At 37.6% G+C, this 23,072-nt stretch overlaps 1 protein-coding gene across 4 annotated transcripts in view; it reads right to left on the bottom strand.

Annotated features, from left to right (window-relative positions):
- Papola (poly(A) polymerase alpha) overlaps positions 1-23,072 on the bottom strand; it is a 55,487-nt gene that overhangs the window by 14,277 nt on the left and 18,138 nt on the right. For all 4 annotated transcript variants that reach the window (XM_055592957.1, XM_055592955.1, XM_055592956.1 and 1 more), the window contains exons 4-16: positions 19,998-20,079; positions 19,493-19,602; positions 18,869-18,922; positions 17,750-17,861; positions 16,964-17,053; positions 16,734-16,872; positions 15,191-15,263; positions 13,840-13,960; positions 12,933-13,017; positions 8,157-8,210; positions 7,636-7,755; positions 5,884-5,993; positions 1,839-1,960 (exon numbers count right to left, since the gene is read on the bottom strand). In XM_055592957.1, coding sequence (XP_055448932.1) covers positions 1,839-1,960; positions 5,884-5,993; positions 7,636-7,755; positions 8,157-8,210; positions 12,933-13,017; positions 13,840-13,960; positions 15,191-15,263; positions 16,734-16,872; positions 16,964-17,053; positions 17,750-17,861; positions 18,869-18,922; positions 19,493-19,602; positions 19,998-20,079 — 1,272 coding nt within the window. The remainder of the gene's footprint in view (positions 1-1,838; positions 1,961-5,883; positions 5,994-7,635; positions 7,756-8,156; positions 8,211-12,932; positions 13,018-13,839; positions 13,961-15,190; positions 15,264-16,733; positions 16,873-16,963; positions 17,054-17,749; positions 17,862-18,868; positions 18,923-19,492; positions 19,603-19,997; positions 20,080-23,072) is intronic.

The raw sequence follows: 23,072 nt of genomic DNA on the forward strand, positions 1-23,072 counted from the left end.
AGAGTATAAGAAACCTGAAGAGGAAAACCCAATTAAAGCTGTATACCAGTTAGGCCAATGGTCATTTAATAGTAAGATTTTAAAAGGTAAGAGGAACCCATGGTTTTGTAAAATGTAATTACCTGTTATAACTTTTTAAAACTGCACATAGCCAAGAATAGAAGAGCAGAGCTTATTTGCATTTACTTTTGAAAACAGTATTTCCAGGTTTTATCTACAGTGAACTTTACACTGCATTGTTTGAATGCATTACTAGCGGGACTGTAGTGTTACACATGCTTAGAAGAGATCCTGAGTTTGGGCCTTAACACTAATGAAAGCCAATAAAGAAGGTTTAATTCATATTTAAGCAACTTCCCATGGGCATTTCCATACTGGGATAGGTGTGAGGAGGAACATATGTAATTAATTCCAGCAATCAGCAGGTTTAGTTTAGGCAGGAGGTCTGCAAATCTGAGGCCAGCCTGAGTTATACAATCGGACTTATCTGACAAAGCAGTCACCTGAAAATATTTCCGGATGTCTATGTACCTATCCTTAAGTTGTAAGTGATCTTGCCATTAATAACAGGTAGCATGACTATCTAGCACAAGTCCAAGTGACTCTATCTATCCTCCCCAGCCTAAAAACAGGGTTTCTCTGTGTAGCCTTGGCTGTCCTAAACTCTATAGAACAGGGTGGCCTCGAACTCACAGTGATCCACCTGCCTCTGCCTCCTGAGTACTGGGATTAAAGGCGTGCATCACCACACCCGGCTACAAGTCACTCTTTCTATGTACTAATGCATTCAATACCAGAAGATAAAAAAATTGTGTTGTTTTTCAAAATATAAACAATCAGAACAAGACACTACAATACTTTAGCTCTGGTGACTAGTGAAGAGTGATGTCCTTTACAATTGCTGTACATGTCATGTAGTCCAGGCTGACCTACAATGTGCTATACACCTTGTAATCCTCCTTACTCCTACCAAACACGGGGAATACTGGGGCTCGCTAAATTGCAGAGTAATGTTTTTCTTTTTTGGGGGGAAGGGATTTAATGGCAGCATATATGCACCCTACAGGCACCAGAGGTTGACCTTGACTTTCAACCCTCCTGTCACAACTTTCCACAGTACTAGGATTACAGGGTTGTGTCCATGCCCATTTTATGCAGTGCTGGGAGTCAAACCGAAGGCTTGGTACATGCTAGGAAAGGGCTGTGCCAACTAAGCTACCTTCCAGTCCCAGCTACAATTCCTCTTTATTTTCTAATTGATGAATTTATGAGAAAAAGAGAAGCAAGGTGGGGGAACACCACAGCAAAGATGTGCAGGTCAGAGAATAACTTGCAGACATCACTTCTTTCCTTCTATGCTGTAGGTCCCAAGGATTGGACGCAGGTCATCAAGGACTACCTGCTGAACCATCTTATGAGCCCACTCTTAATTTTCAAAAACACACCTATTCTCCTACAGTAAACAAAGAAGGCATTTTCCTTCTTAAAAGTAGTTTACTGCAGAGATGGGCAGATGACTGTGAGTTCAAGGTCTACAAGACAGCCAAAGCTACACAGAGAAACCCTGTTTCAAAGTTGTTTAGACACTCATGTGAAACGTTAAAGGTGTTTTTCCTTCTGAGAAGACATGGTGCATACAAACTCATGGTCACATTAATATCTTTCCAGCCATGAGACAAGTACACAAGCAGAGTACTGAGAGTGAGATTTCGCTGACAAGTTTGTGAAATGCTGTCCTCAGTTAATAGCATCCATAAGGGATGTGCATTCTGAAATACAGGCAGGCAAATGCACAAAGCACAACTTCCTGCAATGCTGGCAACTTCCTGTCTAATTACCTTTTTCTTTTTCTGAAGCACATGACTAGGCAGCAGTTGATGAAGTTGCTTTCTTTTCACGTGCATTGCCGCAATCTTCATATCCAACTCAAACATCTTGCTGTTTATTGCTTGCCTATAAACTATACAACCAGACATTGTTACAAAGAACAGAAATGTTTTAATAAGGGCAGGGTCAAATTCATTCACAAGAAAGTAATGTAAGAGGTAGGTGAACCTTTCCCACCACTGTCCCTAGTCTAATGCAATCCAATGGTGGGCAAGTCATGTATGTAATGGTAAGCACATGCACACTCAATCCATTAGCACACTAACTCTCTAGGTGCTGATAAACAGCAAGAAAAACTGTTTAAGAAACATCAAAATTCAAAGTACTCTGCACACCTGTGCCTATCTCCATCAGCCACCAAGTCTCAGACTGTAACCTTGGTAAGCAACACCTGCAACACAGTGAAGGTCAAACAGAAAGGAGCCACACCTGAAGACACCTCACGGGCTATGAGGGGCTGGAGGCACTTGCCTGTTAAGAACCAGTGCTGTTTGTGCAGAGGCCTGAGTTTGGATCCCAGAACCCATGTCAAGGAGCTCACAATCATCTGTAACTCCAACTCCAGGGGATCCAACATACTTTCCATGAGCACTTGTACCCCCACAAACACCTCTACACGCAAATACATATAATCTAAAATAAGGAAAGGAAAAAAAAAAAAAAAGAAGGAAGGAAGGAAGAAAAGACAAGAGCAGACCAGGCATGGTGCCAAACGCCTTGAGTCCCAGAACTCTGGGAGGCAGAGGTAGACATATCTCTGAGAGTTCAAGGCCAGCCTGGTCTACATAGTGAGTTCCAGGACAGCCAAAGCTACAAAGAGAAACCCTGCCTTGAAAAACCAAAAGGGGGAAAGAAAAATCTTAAAGGATTTTCAATGTAAAACTTTAATGCAAGTAATAATATATATTTTCCATTATGAAAAAATAACAAACATTGGGGCTCAAAAAGAAATAAGAACAAATTATTTAGATCACAATGCCTCAAAATATGAATACTCAACTGGGACTTTTGTGGTGCAATACCTGTAAACCCAACACTTAGTCCTGAAGGCAGGAGAATCAAAAGGTGAAGGTAACTCTAACCAACATATTAAGTTCAAGGACAGTCTGGGCTATAGTAAGGAAAAAGAGCGGGGAAATTCAGTCAAGATGTACCACAAATATGGTATGTCATAAGAGCAGGAAGAAGCTCAAGCAAGCTGCAGAATACAGTGGAGAGAAGAGTAAGACTCTCAGGTGGTGAGAGAGACTATGAAGAAAGGGGAAGGGGAAGCTGAGTTGCCATCCAAAAGAGCCTAAGCCACAGAGCCAATCCCAAGACAATCTAAACCCCTATGCCCAAAACCAAACGACTTCAGTGCAAAGTAAGCTTTCATTACCTGGATTCAACAGTATTTCAGCAATAAAAACTTCAAGAACCACACACCCTGAGCAGTAAACACAGAAGCCAAGGGGGAAGAGAACATGGTGAAGATCACACTCCCTCACCTGCAAACCCCTAAATCCCTAACAGAGCTTTCCCGAAGACTGCCGTCAAAACTCAGCTGGGAAACACTCTGGAGCTAGAGAGATAGCTCGCCGGCCCACAGTAGCCACTCAGCAGCTCACAAGCATCCAGAACTACAGTTTCAAGGGCTCTGATAATGCTCTTCTGGCCTTTGCAAGCACCAGGTACATACAAGGTGCTCATATACATATGTACAAAAAATATCCATACATATAAAGTAAATCCCCACAAAATATTTTTGAAAGAAAGCCCTGATCCTAACTAGAACTAAGTAATCTGTGCCCATTGACCCTATGTACCAAGCCTTGCTTGCAAAATGCTGTGTAATTACCAAACTATGCTCCAGACCCTGCTGGGAACCTTATTCCCCAACTTTATTACCTTTCTATCCACAAAGTATACAGACAATGGACTGTAACATTACAATGCAGGTAGAGGGTGATGTACCAGAAATTACAAGCAGAACTTGGCCTTTCCTTTTGCGTGAACTAGACATCCACTTATGAAAGCATAACCATCTGGGACTGAACCTGTGGTGTCTTACAGACCTTAATGACCAGGCTGTAGACAAATTTAATTCAGAATGTGGCTGCTCTGGCAAGTGATTACATCCAAAGACCTTCGAGGTCTGTGATCCAGCTGGAATACAAACGTGCCTTTGATCCAGGAGACAGAGGCAACAAGATATGAATGAATTCAGGGTCAGCCTGCTATAGAGCAAGTTCCAGACAAAGAAAAGCTTAGGTCCAGGTTTGTTGGTACATGCCTTTAATCCCAAACAATGAATGTAAAGATAGGTTGTAGAAGAAAGCATCCATGTTTGAAAGTTATGTCTAATTGAGTGGCAGAAACAGCGATGAATCAAAGAAGATTTCACGGAACAGGATGTGAGAAGAGAGGAAAGGGACACTACTTAAAACGGCAATGCAGAGTGAGAAGAGGCAGTAATAAAGATTCGGGTTGCAGAGACAGAACTCAAGTGAAGACTGAACGAGCCAAAGAATGAGAAGGAGCCAGGAGATTAGAGAAGATTGCTTGAGTTAGTTTGAGGCCAGGCAGAGAAATTCAGAGAGAAAGGCCATACTGAATAAGTTAGTTGGGAGAGGAGTTTGAGCCAGAAGAGGTGAGTTTAATCAGGCAGCCCAGAGGTCAGAAAGAAAAACGGGTGAGCTTATTAAGTGGCAAGTCTCAGAGGCTGAAAATATTCAAGGCCTAGGTTAGACTGTATGGAGGCTAGAACTTCTAGGACTAGGCCTAGGTTAGCAGGAGGCAGTAAGCCTCCCAGACAACTGCATCAGGAGAATGAAAGTTGCTTTTATAGCAGGGTACCTTACACAACAGCCAGTCTCAAAACAGCTTATGATGTAAATTTTACTACATAAGAGTTCTGCATGCCTCTCAGATAGATGGACACTAACAAGAGTCCCAAAACAAGCCAAGTAACTTCCCCCTTAACAGTAATAAAAGGACTCTGGCCTCTCAGCAGCACAGCCCTCTCCGGGAATTTGCTCACTGATTTTTTACAGTAGGTGTCAATCAGTTCTGTCTCCTCATGCCTTCAGTAACTTTCACACACCCTCCTAGGCAGTGGCCTTCTCTATATACAATTCCACACATACAGACTACAAAGTAACTGATAGCATGTAGAATATGGCTTTGCTGAAAACGACTCATCACTTCCCAGCAGGTTAGAGCAGAAGAGCACAGAGTTTCACCAAGTTTTCCAACTATTGTTTACAAGTTATGGCTGACCAAGAGTATCCCAAACTCCAGAAAGTAAAACAGCAGAAAAGAAAATATCAACTCCTCTCCTCACTACAAGTAATTGGTGTAAAATTTACTTTAACAAATTGTCTTCATTTTTACCCCTCCCTTTTTAATTAAGTAGACTAAACTTTTATGAAACATTAAATCAATTTTTATAAAGGAAAACGTGAAAATGCAAATTAATGTGTGGGGGCTGTGGGATGTTTGAACAAGAATCAGTTCTTCAGGAAGATGCACCAGCATCCCTGTATGGCTTGCAAAAGCTTTGAAATACTGTGTACAAGCACGCACAAATCACATACATTTTGATAACTATATCCACCACTTTAGGCCTTAAACTAAACACCTCATCTTTACCTAAGGATCCAAATTCATCTGACTTACAGACATCATCACCTTGTTCCCTGTATGAGTTAATACTCACTTGATCTATCTTTAGTATACATTAAATGTCTTCAACTTACCAAAATTAGTCAATTTATAAGCTTCAAGATGGTTGAAATAAGTTGTTTGTCTCAAAATTAACTACGGCTAAATCAAATTTAAAATGGTCCCACCTAACTTTAAGGCCTATCTTAACACACAGAAGTTATGTATAAACACTACTGAATCTATGAAGTTTATTTTAATGGTTATTCTGTAGCACTCAATTACTATAAAGAACACTACTAACTATGTACATTAAGAAACATTTAGAAGTTCATTGTTCAAGTGAAGACATACCTGTATCTGTGAAAGACTGAATATCATAGGTGAGGTCAACACTGAGATTTTCAGAGTTTTCAGTTTTTTTAAACACTAACCCAATCACCCACATTGTGCGAAATTCTTCCCTGCAAAGAACATTACCACAGGCCATTAGGATTCAGGAGATCATAGCTATTGACGGATTGACAATCTAGGTGAGATATATGGGAAATGTAATCCAAGTGTATAACCAAATAAACTTTAAGTTCAAACCCCATCAAAACATGTACATCCCTATTCCATACTTGTCACCTAGGCTACTACTATACAATCAAACAAACTTCTCAGACAATACTTTACTTTCTGTGTTTGTAATGATGAGTCTAAAGTATTCATGGAACTAATGCTTGTTAAATGTGTTCAAAATAATAAAAGAATGAAACATAATGCTTTTTGGAGAAGTCTGGAACAAATATATAGATATATTTTATTATATATATATATATATATATGATTTTATTTATATAAAAATCTGTACTTTTGCTGGGTATGGTGGTGCACACCTTTAATCAGAGCACTTGGGAGGCAGAAACAGGAAGATATTGGTGAGTTCTAGGCCAGCCTGGTTTACACAGTGAGTTTCAGGACAGCTAGAGATATACGTAGTGAGACCCTGTCTCAAATATACCAAATCTGTACTTTCTAAATAGCCCTGTGTGGTTAGAGCATACCTGTAATCCTTACTGGTTGGAGGGCTAAGGCAGGAGAAGCACCAGTTTGAGGCCTGGCTGGGTGATACACAGGACCCTAACTCAAAGAACAATTCAAATAATTCCTTTATATGATTTCAAGAGAAAAATCAATCTATTCCACTAGAAAATTGTAAGAGCAAACTCAAGGCCCTTAACCTCTACTTCCTGATCATCCTTTCCTCAAAGTTTATCTCTCATATTCTAATTTCCAAATGCAAAAGAGCAGCAACAAAAGCATCAACTGATTTCTAAGACCCTAAACAAAAAGGTAAACCTACTTTCCATTTGCCTGTCTCTGCAATGGTCATGAATCAGATATTTGCAAGTTTAAATAAAAATATAGTCCCTTAAAATAAAGAGTAAAGATGGATGATGTTTGATGATGTTTGACAGAGAGAACAGCTACAACTAATGTATAGAACTGAAGAATGTTAAAAAATACTCAAAACTGTATTAGGAAAGATCTATAGAATATCAATACCTAATTTGTTGACTAACAAATACCTCACCACCAAACACTATTACTGGAGAAAACTAATTTACTTCAGTGCTAATTCTTCTCAAGAAAGTCTTCAATGTTTCTAATCAGGAAAAACAGATATAAATGCCAAATTAATAAAAAGACTTATCTACCAAAAAATGATAAACCAGGGAAGAGGGAGACAACTAAAGCATACTACACTTCTTTACAAAAGTTATACTCAGAAGCAGAGAAAAGTCAGCAAGTTAATCAAACCATTTCAGATATATATATATAGTCAAGAGCTTATCTGTGAATCCTTGTCAAACATACACAAATATACAAAGCCACAGCCACAGATATATCATCAGCAAAGAGCAAAGGCAGCTACAGTCTCCCCACAGAAGAAAATGTTGGCACACACCTGTAAGTCCAGCCTGAGACATGAGGATCACAGCTTCCAGGCCAGTCTGGGTTACAACCTGTCTCAAATATCAAACTCAAACTACCCACCAATGAATGGATCGACACGAGTTGAAAGGGTAGGGAGCAGGATTCAATTGGAAACATGCTTACTTGTCAGGACTTTCTTTGGGGGCTGGAAATGACTGAGGATTCACATGAGCCAGTGTAATAAACTCATTCTTCTCCAAGCTTCCAACCAGGATGCGGATTTTTGATTCCACCAAGCCCACCCTGGACAAACGTCATTAATATTAATGACAGATTTTATTAAAATTCATACGTAAATCAAGTTTTTGTGTAAAAAAGGTAATAAACATTTTATATAATTATAAATAAAATACACATACCAAGGCTATTCCCCCAAAGATAAAAGTAAGGATCTACCAAAAACTGCCAAACTGGATGAAGAAAAAAGAACTAGGCAACTTTATCCAAACAGAAAGTTATGAGAAATATCCCAGGCATAAACATCAGCAAGCTAAGCCAAACAACGTTAAACAGTCAAGAAATTAGCTGTGGGTTTTTCTAACGCAGTAAGTCAGCAACCTCCTTTAGCAACTGATGTCTCCCACACCTGTGTGCTGAGCTATCTATCAGATTCATTTCGGGGAAAGCTTCTTCCTGCTACTCACCATTCCAGACGCTGTTTTTCCGTGGGCGCACTTGCTAGAAGTACAATATAATGCCTTTGAAGATAAAGACAACATGCTATTTACTTTATTTATGTGCTTTGTGCTGGATCTTATAACCATAACGTAATAAGCTTCTTCACAGTTATAGACCAACATTGATTCTGTAAGGGGGTTTGCAATCAGTGCGCACATAAAATCATGAAAGCTAAATTCCATGTTTTCACTGCTGGCAAGTTGCATTTTCTACAACAACAGAATATGAATAATTACCAGAAGAGTAGCTGGATTTCAAGGCTGAGAAAACATTAAGTGGTAATTTTGTTCAACACTCCAGCAGTGTTTTCTACCTAGAAAATTAACAAAGATGCTCCTGGAAAACAATCTATCAAAAGAAAGATGTTTTCTTGGAAACCAAAAAACACGGCTCTTGACACAAAACCAATCATTAATATACATACTATAAAAGTTAATGTAAAAAATAACATTAAGCATGTCAGGCTTCTGTTAGCATCATACTATACTTATCAGTCAAACTGAATCTGCAGTCAGGCCCCACCTACCCAATGAATGGTGCACATCCCTACAGAGATAAGACTACCCAGAAAGATAGGCAATGATCCCTACACAGAACCTAAGTATTATTTAAAATGCAAAAATGCCACTTCTGGTTTTTTTTTTTACCATTTTGCAAGTAACACTGCCACTCAAAAGCAAAACCCGAGGATCAGACAGAACTACCAACCAGTTACAAAAAAAAAATTAATTTATGGATGTTAAAGTCTGGTGAATTAAAGCATTTTTCTTAAGCAATATGCCTTTAAAAAGCCAATCTAAGAAACAAGTAACTAAGATTCTTCACAACTTTGCAATTCTAAACACAGCTCTAGAAATCACATGCCACCTGGACAATACAATGGAATTTTTCTTTGTGGAAAAGTATTGTTAAATTAACTAAATTAACAAATTTATAAACTCAAGTAAAGGAAAACATACAAAAGTCCAAGACACACAGAAATGAGATGTGTCAATACAATATATGAAATACACATGAAATATACACGGCTATGGAGTCATGTAGTTCACATCCACAGAAATGAGTACTTCCTTTCCCAACTGGTCAGTATTAGTTCAAACCAAGCCAAATGCAAATAGTAAAGATTCACATAAAAATCACTAAAAGTTCATGCATTTTGTGTACAGAGAAACTTGAACTAGGAATCATACAAATCAAACAAAATCCTGACATGCTTAATCACATTTCTGGGTTACTGAGTAATTAAAGGGAGAGACCTCATTATAGAAAAAGAAAAGATGCAAGCGCTCTCAAGGTGTGGCAGCTGTCACAGCAGACAACCAAGTATAAAACCAGGCACGCACATAAACCCTGCCAAGCATCAAGCTGTGTAAGTCTAACATTGCACAGCTTTTCTAAATTAATCTCAGTACAGTTAAACTGGACTTATTACCAAGGCTAGACAGGTACTTGATCCTCTTGCCTCCACCTCCCAAGTGCTGGAATTACAGGCCAGCAGCACCATACCCAGCAACAATTAAGTAGTTTCCTCCCCAACTCCCCTGAAAAACTAATATTCTTACTAATCATCTAGATCTTCAACAAAGATTAAATGATGCAGCACAATACTTTCTATTTGCAAATGCAAAATATACAATCCATTTGAACATAATTTTGTTGCCATTTCTTTGAAGCTTATAGCTCAATTTGACTATTCAGAAAATCCAATGGATTGGGGGTTTAAAGTTTCTTTTCTGTGTATTTAGACATGCATACATAGTTATAAGTATCTCATAACAAGATTTACGGAATAAATTTATATGCAGCTACATTTAAACCAATTATTGATATAAGATCAATAATTAGTTTAAAAGAAATAAGCTGCAAATATTTTTCAAAACTCACTAGAAAAGCAATGACTTCTCCAAGAAACCAAAACTTTCCAAATAGTTTTCTAAAAATCTGCATTTTTATTTTACTTTTATTTTTTATGTGTATGGTTTTGTTTTTTTCCTGCATGTGTCTGTGCACCACATGCATGCAGTGTCCATGAAGGCCAGAAGAGGGTGTTGGGTCCTGGAACAGGAGTTACAGATGGTTGAGAGTAGGCCCTGTGTCTTCTGGAAGAGCACCAGTGGTCCTAACTGCTGAGTAGCCTTCTAGTCCCAAACTCTGCATTTCAAAAAACCAGAGCTGATATTCAATTTCTAGACTATTTTGTTGTCCCCCAAAATGTGTGATGATATTCTTCATGTCTGCCAGGCATCAGCTAGCTCAAATGTCTCCAAAGAAAATCTAAAGTTAACACAACTATCATTAACTTTTCCCTAAGATTTTAGGTTCCTCAATTAATTCATTCCTAAATAAATTAAAATTTATGTAAAAATGATATGGGGCTAAGAACAGATCTCAGTGGAAGTGTTTTCTTACATAAAAAGTTCTAAGAATACTTTAGTTGTTATAAAGTTATTTACCAAAAAAGCATTCTGTAAGTAGGTTTCTTAGCCATTTCATCTCAATACTTTACCTGGGTGGATGACAGCTCAGATATCAAGCACTGAAAGAAAAACCTATCTCTTAGTCAAAATCTTTATAATCTCTTTAAATCCATAACCAAGAATTACAGTTCACTATTTAAACGTGTGCTGCTGGCTTTCATGGTTTTCTTTTGGGGGAGTGGAGTTGTGGGTTGCTCATGCATCCCAAGCTGATTTTGAACTTGCTAATTAACTCATGATGGATTGAATCTTGGTCCTCCTGCCTTCACCTTCCAAATGGTAAGATTACACGTGTGCCCTACCAAACCTAGATCATAAGGCTCAATTTTTATACATAGATCATTACACTTATTTCCCTAGAATATTTCTCCCTGTTCCTAGTGAAACATGCCTAAAATGATTATTCACATTTCCTAATGTCCATTTGTTATTACTCAACATGGTAAACTTAAAATAGAAAAAAGTATTTCTTAAAACTTTAAAAATTTATAGAACAAGGCCACACCTTTCTTCAGGCAAAGTCCCACCCCCTTTTTGAAAGTGGATGAGTTTACATTTAAAGTGGATGAAATCTCTCCTACCGTCCCCTCCCTTCCAAGAATAGCAGGGATATTTCACACCATTTAAAATCCTAAGTAAAGAAAGGTAGCACTTTCCAGGGCGTGCTTCACACAAACCCAACCAACTTTAGTTACAGCAAACTAAGAATCCCAATTCAGGCTACAGCTTAACTGGTGTTTCACATGGGCACACTTTTAAACTACTCGAGTCTATGAACTCTGTGAGCCCAAGACAGTCCTTATGTGTTTTGAAGGGCATTCATGCACAGCAGTTAGGTCTGATATTCTCCAGGACACTCATGTTTAAAATTTTATATAAACTTGCTGTTACTTCCTCCAATTTTTAGTCCTGTCAAATAAAAGTCTGACTGTCTCAGGTGTCTGAAAACATATTAATAGCCAGGTGCTACAGCAAAGACTCGGGTGTGGTGAAGAAACACCAGCACACCTTTCACAGTCCTGGCCAAGCATAAAAACTGAATGATGGTATGTTTCATGCTAGCATTCATCTTTTCTAAAGCACAAGAAGCTAACAACATAGAAATTTCCATCTTTCTCCAGCTCTTATAATTATGAATATGAAACAGGAAAAAGAAATGTTCATGTTTGAGACTTGGCAACTGACAAATGCTGCTATCTGTCTTTGAGGCCATATTCTTTTCGATGTTAACCATGTCTCAAGTATGATAGTTTTCAAGTGTTGGCATACATGACTGTTAAATGTTCATCGGTTATTTCGTCACCATTAGAAAAACAGAATTGTCAGCCAATGGAAAGAAAAATCTATAGAGTGAGCGATGAAACACAAGCACTCCAATACTACACTACTTTGACAAGATAGTGCCCCCAAACACAACAATTAAACTGGCTCCATCATTGCTTATTCATGCAAAATACAGAAACAAAACACAGAGACATCATGAAGGTCATCATTCTTACTTTTAATTTGGGCAAAGTATAAAATAATTTTGCTTAAATTATTGTAACAAAACACAATCCAACACAAATCAAATGGTCAGGAAAAGTCTCAAGCATTAAAGCAAAATTTAAGTGGGACTTTGCTAACTTTACAGCCCAGGGCAAATAAAGCTCGAGTCCACATTCAGTTTTGTTCTTTCTTTAAGATTTATTTTAACTTACATTTTTTCAACACAACACAATTCAGGAAGCTTTTTAAACCTCTAAGGTGTTAGAGCATTATATTAAAAACATTAATAAAATTTATACCCACTTAAATTGTTAGAAAACTATTTGCACACATATTTTTGAAAGGGGGATGTACTACTAATTATTGAAAACATGTAATCAGCTGAACACTGACATTCCATTAGGTCTGTGCATGTTCTAAAGTATCCTGGTAAGTTTTCAGAATTAAACATAACAAGTTTCTTGAGAGAGAACCGTAACTAGATTGTTAAGTGTTCACCTACTTGCTAAGATGCACTGTCCTGGTTAAAAATGACAGACCTAGAAGAACTGAGGTTGGTGACACACAGCAGAAATGCTAGGTCAATCAAGCAACAAAACTGAAAGGCTGACACACTGTACTGATAAAGGGGAAAAAAAGTCCTTTGTGACAGTAAGGAAAATTCTACAGACATTGGAAAGAGACTTGTTCACTCATCTGGCAAGAGGAGATACCACATATGCCACTGTTAAACCACTACTTAAGAGCAACATGGCTGACATGCCTTAAAATACATACTTGTACTTTTGAAAGAAGTTTGGAGCTTCAAAAAGTTTGGACCACTCTGCCTTACTCAGCAAAATTTCATCTGTGATAGCAAGACCTAAATTAAAAACATATTAGAATATTTGTATGTTTCAACCTAGCAATCTAGAATTTTAAAATAATTTTAAGCATACCACATGCATTCATTATAATCCTAAACAGTAGCAAATGGAAGGTTTCCTTCATGACCTTAGCACATTCTTATACATACTTAAAAGTACTAGAGAATTTTCTGAGAAGCACATTCCTGATAAAGCGCCATTATTAATAAAATGTCACGCTCACAGGAAGGTTCAAACTGAAGAACAGTAGTTGCCTGAGGAAAAGTCCCCCATGTTTCTGCCTTTTTAAAACAACTTACTGCTATCTCTAAAGGGCCAAAAAGTCTCTCCCGTTTAAAAGCTTCCTTATATGGAAGTCAAGAACAGTCAACTTACAGATGAAAAATGATACAGACTTTTCTACCTGATGCCTTCAGCCATCTTGATCTTTGAGGAATTAAGATAGCAATTAGCAACATTTTTAAATTTATAATACACTGGGCCCCAATCACACTTCAGGTTCTTTCCCAGGAGTGTAAAAAGCCCATACATGCCTTCAGTCACCCACGAAGATTAAATGGCATCAGCTCTGATGATATAAGATAGAGCCCTAAACCAAACCATAATGTCCAAGGTTTAAGTGTTTCTTCACTTTCCAACATACTGTCCTAGTAAACTGCTTAAAACACTGTTGAGTTACTCTCTAACAAGTAATCAAAAATAAATGCATAAATCCAGCCTGGCAAATTCAATTTAACTGCACAACTTGATAACTGATGGGTCTGCAACAGTAGACATACCCTTCATGTATAAAGTAGAGCAGAAGCAGAAACACTTACCTTGTTTAAACTCCTCAACCATGACCATCCGTGTTGAAACGGACACATTGTACGTGGAGTTCTGTTGTGGGTATGCTGGTGTAATTATAGGCATAAGATGGTACCTATCACTGGGGTTTACCTACATACAACAACAGCCAATCAGTTTCTTCAAGTACATATACAACAGATACTTGGACTTTTACCCCTTGTTAAACTGAACCAATGATTACATTTTACTTCATTCATAGCTGCAGTTGAGAAATAAAAACCAGGTCAGGAGACTTTCATAGAAACTTTTTACTGAATGAAAGATCTAGTCAACAGTCTGTTTCCATGGTGGAGACATGACTACCTTGCAACCTGACTGTGTGCACCTGCTGGGCAAAAACAAAGCAGAACAGATGTAGTCTCAAATCTACTGCTTTTCTGTATTCAGCAGCATAAATGAGAGTGCCTGTAGAGTCACACTTTAAAGTGTCCTTACAGAACTCAAATGAAACAAGATGGGACTGACCTTCCAACCTTTCAGCCATCAGCTTAAGCTTATTACCCAAGGGTAGAACAGCTCTGAGCCAGTGAGACGATCATTTAATGACTGCTTATCCATACACTAAGTGGTTCTTCCCCATAGAAGCAACTAACACTCACACTCTCCCTTAAATGCCTTGAAGCTTAGGCAACTTGAAAGCACACAGTTTAGGGCAAAGCCCAACAGAACTTAAAAGACTTTGATATTGTAATAAATAACACATTTTTAGAATTTATAATCTAAAAAAACTGTAAAGTTTGTATTCAAGTTAATTCCTTTTACCAATCTGTAAAGCTCATGTTACTAACCCTGAAAGGTATAAGCAGTAAATGTTCTAACTTCTCAATAAAATGGATGTCTTCCTTCACCCAACCAATTCCTGCATCTCTGAAACACCTAAACCAATTGTTATAATTACAGCAAGGTCTCTGTAACACTGCTTAGGAGCCATATCGATATAGAAACATTATGCAAGAGCTTTCTACAACAAGCCAATTTTAACAAAATACTTAGATCAAATAAAAAAAATACAGGGATTTTTAGTATCCTTTTATTTTTTTTCTTTAAGCACAAACTCCCACACAACTTTGACTTACAAGATAGTTCTATATGGATCAAGTTGTTAGTGAAATCTGTATCAACTATGTACAATTAAATGTAGTTTACAGGTACATCATTACACTTCTCACACCAGGACAATTAGAGAGCAGGTCAACTATAATGAGTGCATATGGGTGTGTCCACTCATTTCTAAGGACTGGGCGGCCTCCTTGAAGTTTACGCAGGTGACTTTTGTTATTGAACAGTGTGAATTTGTAGGGGAAAAAATAATACACTAACCCTTGGGTCCCACACAGGCAAATTAAGATTGCATTCTTCAGGCTGTTTCAATAGCACTGGATTTGGCCATTCCCTGTTCAAAAAGATTGTAGCACTTGATAAGACTACTGGACATTAGCATCTAAACGTATTCTGTTAAACATACAGCATTTGTGAATGTGACCCTACTTCATTCGCCTGTCATACACACCACAGCCTCTCATTCCTTTCTGTTGACGTAATATTCCTCTATGAAATTAAACCATTTGTTAGCTTTCTCAAACACACGTCAAATATCTGCTCTGCCAAAGAACTGATAAAGCACTATTCAAATTAAGAAGTGCCGTCTCAAGACATCCACTGTGTTAACCTCAACTATAACAAGGTTAATCCCATTCAGAAGAAAATAAAATCCTGTCTTCACACTAATTCCATCCACAGGCATATGAGAAGTTACTTCTGCCAAAGTGCTAGGAATAACTGTCAACAAGGACAACGCTTCCCTATACTGTATATAGTACAGTAATATAGATATATTCATGCTACTTCAGTCAGTTACAGGGATCAAAGATGAAAATGTTTGCTTGTTTGTATAATATAAATCAAGCTGGCCTACTACAGATGTTTGTGTACCGCCTTAAGAGAAATTCTAAGCCTAATCTTATCACACTCACTCTACATGACAAAGGCAAAGCAGTACAAATGTACTGGAAAGATGCTCAGCTATAAATTCAATCCACGGAGTCTGTTACAAAATGACTACAAAGAAACAATTCTTTTTCACATTGAAGAAAGGAAAGAGTTGGCAATAGGAAAGATAATTTGATTAAAACCCTAACTTTTGGAGTCAAGGTAACCACCACAAATTGGCAGTGTCTCAGACTTTTCTTAAATCAAAATTTATCAACATGTACTTCCTGATTAGGAAGCTTTAATGAATCTCTCCTGGGCTAAGAAAGAGTCTCAAAGGATCCAGTGACTACATTTATTTTTAAGTCAGTTAACGAATTTTTTAAAACACCTTTAAGGTTTTGTCAAGATAATGAACAGTAATTTAAAAAATGAGAAAAAAATGAAAAAAAAAAAAAAAAAAAAACACAATCACAAAAACATAGCCTATGGATTTAGAAGCATTCAGAACGAAAGCAGTGGTGTGTGTAAGTTCTACCCAACCTATTAACACATCAGATGTCAGCACGCATATAGTAGTTAAAAGTTCAGCGTTTATTTGGAGGGTAGGCTCACACAAGTAGCACAGGTTTTATCTGCCTCATGAACCTGGCAGAAGTAGGGAAAAGAAACGAAGTTAAGGTTGGCCTTTTCATATAAGTCTCTTCCCAACATGGTAACTGTATCTTGAACTAAAACTGGTTGGGTTTTTGGTGGGACTTGTGACTGAACACAAGTCCTGTGCAAATGGCAGGCAAGCACTCTACCACTGAGCTATACCCTCAGCCCACAAACTAAAATTGGAATCTGAAACCAGCTGTAGAAATGTCATAGAAATAAGACTAAACTTCAGTGTCTACAATCAATTTTATTGTAATATAATCTAAAAACATACCATTTAGAAAATACCAAGAAAAATTTATGTACAAGAGTTGATGCTATTGCATTTGGATAAAGCTGGCAAGTTCTTGCTACTAGCATAGCCCAGGAAACACCACCGAGGAAACCTAATATATTGGAATAGATGTTGTGCCCTGTTGATAAGGGAAAAGCAAAAAGATTAAGTTAGTGTTGATGAAGAGCTTAAATGTTTTTAATAAGCTAGCCAACAAATTCTGAACTCACGTTTGGCCCACAGTTTGATGGCTCTCAGAGTTAACCTGAAGTTGTCAATGTTTGGTACTAGATGTAAAATCTCATCGGTTACCCTGCAACCTGATTAACAGGAGTGAAAGAAACAGAACATTAAGCCATCAAAGGTATTTATTATATGATAGAGCCACTCAATTTCTAAGACTAGCCTCAAATTAAAACCTTATTTGGCAGAATGAATATGTGAATCAGTTAAAGGTAAAAGGCATGAAATCAAATGGTTATTTCCTGTCCCAAGCATCATCCTAAACCAAAACTAAAACACTCTGGTAGTTTGCCTCATCTCAAACTTGCAACTCATAAATGAAACTTTTTCCTGTCCAGATGTCCTGAAGAGTTAGTCCACCCAAGCTTCCAATAGCTGTTACAAAGCACTGGTAATAAGTTATCCTAACACTTCTTAAAAGAAAAAAACAAAACAACAACAAAAAAAACCTTTTCACTTATCTGATAACATTATAAAGCAATTATCAAGTGCAAATTAATGAAGGCTACAGAGTAAAACCTAAAACATTATGTCAATCACTTTAAGGATTTCATACACCATTAATAATAGGGAAACGTGCAATAAGTTATCAGTGAGCAAATAAACTAGCAGACACCGTTCTATAGTCTACCAGGTAAAAATGTTATTATATTCATTATGCATTTACATTAGCTACAAAAACCTTCATTACAAAGCATATGTTTTAAAAGCTGTTATTTACTATTTGATAGAAACCCCTCCAACTCCACAAGAGGAAGCAAGCTAATACGTACCATTAAGGCTTCTTATGCATCTTATATCTAAGTTTTTAAGGAGACTGTCATCTCGTAGGTCCAAATCTTCTGGAATTGTCTGCAGTGCTAATCTTGCAAACAAAATATCAATCTATAACAGAAATAAAAGCTAACATTCCATATCTGTCAAACTAATCTTAGGCATGTCTATTTAAAAAAAAAATTCTCAATGGCTACAAAAGAGCCTACACTGCAAAAAAAAAAAAAGGGCACATTAATCAGAAGCTAAAGCATGGGAATGGTGATATGAAACAGAACCTAACAAATATGACATGTCATTTTAGCCATTAAGAAGTCTACTAACAGGGCTGGAGAGATGGCTCAGAGCTCAAGAGAAATGACTGCTTTTCTAAAGGTCCTGAGTTCAAGCCCCAGCAACCACATGGTGGCTCACAACCATCTATAAGATCCGGTGCCCTCTTCTGGCCTGCAGGCATACATGAAGGCAGAACACTGTATACATAATATTTATATTTAACATTTTTGGCTACTTATTAAAACCAATAGTTCAGTCTTTCATAAGGAGTTATGTATTTCATATAGCAATTCTAAAAACTAACCCTGCAACTACATTAAAAACAAAAACAAAACCCAGCAAGTTTTTATTCTGCAAGTATCTCAAGTTTTATAATCAGCAACATTATCAGGGCATCAGCTTTGCGGCAACAGCTCTCTGTGCTCCACAACACCAGGGTGGGGTACTACCTCTCCTATCAAAGTACTCACAGCACTGTCAGCTCACACAACCCTATCTTTTAAAAGTGGTTATGCAAATAAACCTAAAAAGAAAGTCTACTTGCAAAAATAGACTATACTATTGCCTGAACAAGGTCACAGAGTTCACGTGAGCTACCACAGAACTGCTGTGCAGCTGCTTCCCATCCTAAGTCCTTTGCTTCATCTTGCACTTCCACTTGGTGTTACAAAAGAACCTAACACATAATCTACAAAGAACAGGCACCGTTTCTGTGACCAAAAAAAAAAAAAAAATTTAGTATCAACCAACCCACAAATTCTTACTGGCAATCAAATGCTTACCTAAACTACCAAAATCCAGAATAGTCCATACCAAAAATTGCTGGTAGGACTAAATCTTACCTCTATTCCGTCAAAACAGAGTTTGATAACGGGTACAAACGCCTCTTCAACAGCCTGTGAGAAAAATGAACAAGTTTAGTTCCCAAAGTATCACCATAAGCCCATGCTACACATGCCTATTACCTTTTTCCTTAGTTTGTCTGAGCAGGGTATCACTAAGTACAGGCTGGTCTCAAACCAGCCACACAGCTGAGGATAACCTGATCCTCCTACCTCTACTGCCCAAACGCCAGGCATGTGGCTACTACTGCTTCTTTTTAAATATGACACTTGATAGTTTCAACGTAGTTTAACATAATGCTCAACAAAATAATTTCTTAGCTTTGAACTGTGACACTATATGGGGTTCAAAAATCTTCCATTTCTATCATGGTAATGTAGCTGTTCAGATTATTCACTGTGTTTGCTTCTATTTCCTAATTTCTAAGGAATTTAGATTTATTATTTTAGTTTTATTGTAAAATACAAAGGCAAATGCATACTGAGTATTTAAAACGGCCAGGCAAATTGGATGGCTCAACTGATTCCTTTAACATAAATTTCTCTCAATAGAATAAATGGTATTTAAAAAAAAAAAAAAAAAAAAAAAACAACTCTTCCTCTCTTGCCCCAATATTTACATACTCTTAAGTCTTTTACTTCTTCTTGTAACTTCAATTTCTCATAGAATGAGGTGAAAAAGTCACTTCGATCAACATGTCTTGGTGCAACACACAACGCATCAATATCAGCACCTTAAAAAAAAAAATGAGGACAACAAAATGACAAGTCTTTCTTAGAACCTTGACACTTTCTTCTCAAACTCAGAGATACTCAGAAAGAAAGAAGGAATCTATAGAGAAATGTCCAAAAACCATAATGGGAGCTGCTCTGCACCTACACTTTGCAATGCAGCAGTCAGCCAAGCGGTATTTGAGACAGAAAACATGGCTTACTCCATTGGTAAACTGAGCTTATTACAGCACTGCTTTACAGACATCAGGTATAGAAGGCTCCATTTGATCATCCTAAAGAGTTTACAACTCCTTGAAGATTTCTCTTACCTCCATGTTAACCAAAGCTCGTGAATTTTCATTAAAAACTGTCATAAGAGTCCTGCTAGCTCAAAAATGAGCAAAATATTACATACCTTTCGTATGTACTCCTAGTCTGTAAGATCCAAATGTAAAAATTTTTCCTCCAACATTTTCAATTACAGATTGTGGAAGATTCTGTTGAACAAAAACAATGGCTATCAGTAAAGCATCAAGGAAACCAATTCAAATGACATAACTTATTTCTGAGTTGTTAGTTGTTAATTTGGGGTTGTCCTTTTTGGCTTTTTGTTTGATAATTCAAAGTCCTAGAATTATAAAAATGTTATTTATGCTATTCTTTAGAAAAGCAGCAACAACAGGGATGAAGCTCAGGCAGCAGAGCATTTGCCTAACATACATATAGTCCTAGTTGGATACCTGCACTACATAAATAAAACTGGGATGGTGGGACACACCTGTGACCCTCAGTAGTGGAAGGAAGATCAAAATTCAAGGTCATCCTCAGCTTTATATATGGACCTTTAGCCAGTCTGCCTATAAGATAACCCATCTCAAAAAATAAATACATGCCAGGAGATGGTGGCACATGCCCTCAATCCCAGCACTCGGGAGGCAGAGGCAGATGATGTCTAAGTTTGAGACCAGCCTGGTCTATAGTTCCAGGACAACCAGGGCTACACAAAGAGACCCTATCTTTAAAATTAAACACATACATCCAGTCAGTGTGTAAAGGCACTACCACTTGGCAGATTAAGGTAAGAAGATTACTATAAATCTTAGGACAGCCTAGGTTATCTATAGAGACCATTACTCAAAAACAAAAACATAAGAATTACTGGTTCAATACAGCACTAAAAAATAACTTCCCAGGTTCATGGGCTGGATGGAATACTGTGAATACACCTGTATTACTTACAGCGATCTCCATATTAAATGCAATCTTCATGAAAATTCCAATTCTTCACACAACTCAAGGAAAAAAATACCAAAATTCACATAAAGGCATTAAAACAAAAAACAAAAAACAAAACAAAAAAAAAAACAAAAACAAAAAAAAAAACCTACCCTAAGCAACTTTACACAGGAAGAACATGGCAGAGGAACCATGACACCCAATTTTAAGAGCCAGTAGCAAAACATGGAACTGACACAGAACATTACACAGACCAACAGAATACACCAGAGGACCAAGAAATAAACTCAAACAGCTGCAGCCTTCTCTCATCACAAATCCATATTCTTGAACCAGTGTTCTCCCAAGATGAGTAGCTCTGGAACTGCCCTCACAGGCTCTTTTTATTATCTACTTAGCTATGGATAGTAATCATATGGAGGGAAATTTTTGCCTACCTTTATGAATAACAAAATAAGGAAGAGAGGTAACATAAAAGCTACTGATTCTCAAGCTTCATGAAATGGCACACTGGTAAAAGACTTCTAAGAATTCCTGGTTTTAAACTTTTAACATTTCTGCCAAACAGGCCTTTCTTCTTTTCCATTGTGCAACCTGCTTCAGTGCCAGTGGCCTATAGGCCCAGAGGCCAGATGACAGCAACAATACTTTGCAGTAGCATGGGACACTATGAAATGGGTATGAATTTATGGTGGGCCCATCATATGCCTCTCACAGTATGGTCTAGTATGTTGGTATCCAGAGGAGGCAAAAATCATGCCACAGATATCTACACATCTGTTTACAACTATGCACAACAGCCAAGATGAATGAAAAAATGTGGTATGTATACACAGTGTAGTTTATTCAGCCAAAAAGAATAAAATTAGGGGGGCTAGAGCAATGTCTCAGAGATTAAGGCAATGTCTGCTTTTGCAGAGGGACAAGGGTTGTGTGCCCAGCACTCAACATGGGGGCTCAGAACTATCTGTAACTCCACTTCCAGAGGATCTGACAATGCTCTTCTGACCTCTATGCAGGTGGAACACAGACATACATGTGGGCAAAACATACACAAAAATAAATCTTACATATATATATACATGTATATATGTGTATATGTACATATATATTTATATACGTACATACAAATGCACATACATATACATATATATATAATTAGTCTGAGTGAAAATGGAAGGAACCAAAAATCATGTTAAGCAAAATCAACCAAACCCAGGCAAACAATAATGCATATTGTGTTTCATTTGTGCATTTTAGACACAAATGTAACATGAACACAAATGAGGGACTTTCTGAGGTGAAGACAACCAACAGCAGAAAGGCAGGCAGGGAAAGATGATGAAGTCTCTTACTGTACATGGATGAAATGTTAAATAGAAAGCCTCTGCTCTATCTGCTTATTAAAATGCCAAATAAATAAAGCAGCACTGGTTCAAGAAGCTTCCTGAAGGGAAGAACAAAACAGCCCATAGCGGCAAACGTGGTGCACATCCTGCAATCCCAGCAGAGCCTATAACCCAACACTGTGAAGCTCCCAGGAGGCAGAAGGTCAAGAGAAGTCTGGGCTATATGAAAACCCTGTCTAAAAAGACAAGGCAGACCTAGTTTCACCCACAACAAACAAACAAACAAACAAACAACAAAAACAACAACAACAACAACAAAAAACAGAGGTTCTGACCAGGAGTGGTGGCAAACAACTCTACTCCCAGAACCTGGAAGGTGCAGGCAAAGCCATCACTTGACCCAGGTGATCAAGTCCAAGGCCCACCTGGGCTACATATTAAAACCATGTCAAAATACAAATGAGTTGTGGCTCTGTCTACTTGACTAGGGTCTTTAAGATTCTAAGAAAAATGCCAGGAGGTGGTGTCACATGCCTTTAATCACAGTGCTCAGGAGGCAGACAGATCTCTGTGAGTTTGAGACCAGCCTGCTCTACAGAGTAAATCCAGGACAGCCAAGACCACACAAAGAGAAACCCTGTCTCGAAAAACTGAAAGAAAAGAAAAAAGAGATTCTAAGAAAAAAGCTCTTCCAAAAAAAAAAAAAAACAACAACAACAACAAAAAAAACCCCCAAAGCTTCCTACACAAGGCTAGAACAAACTTCAATGATTAAATAACCCTTAAGCTTGGACACTTTTTGCTTAGCTCATAAAACTTAGCTTTCCAATTTTTCTATTAAATATTATTTTAATAAGAAACATGTGGAACATAAAGACCACCATTTAGAATGTTCCAGTTGTTCA

This window comes from Psammomys obesus, unplaced genomic scaffold (assembly GCF_907164565.1).
Source record: "Psammomys obesus unplaced genomic scaffold, mPsaObe1.curated_primary_1811, whole genome shotgun sequence".
NCBI classification, from domain to species: domain Eukaryota; kingdom Metazoa; phylum Chordata; class Mammalia; order Rodentia; family Muridae; genus Psammomys; species Psammomys obesus.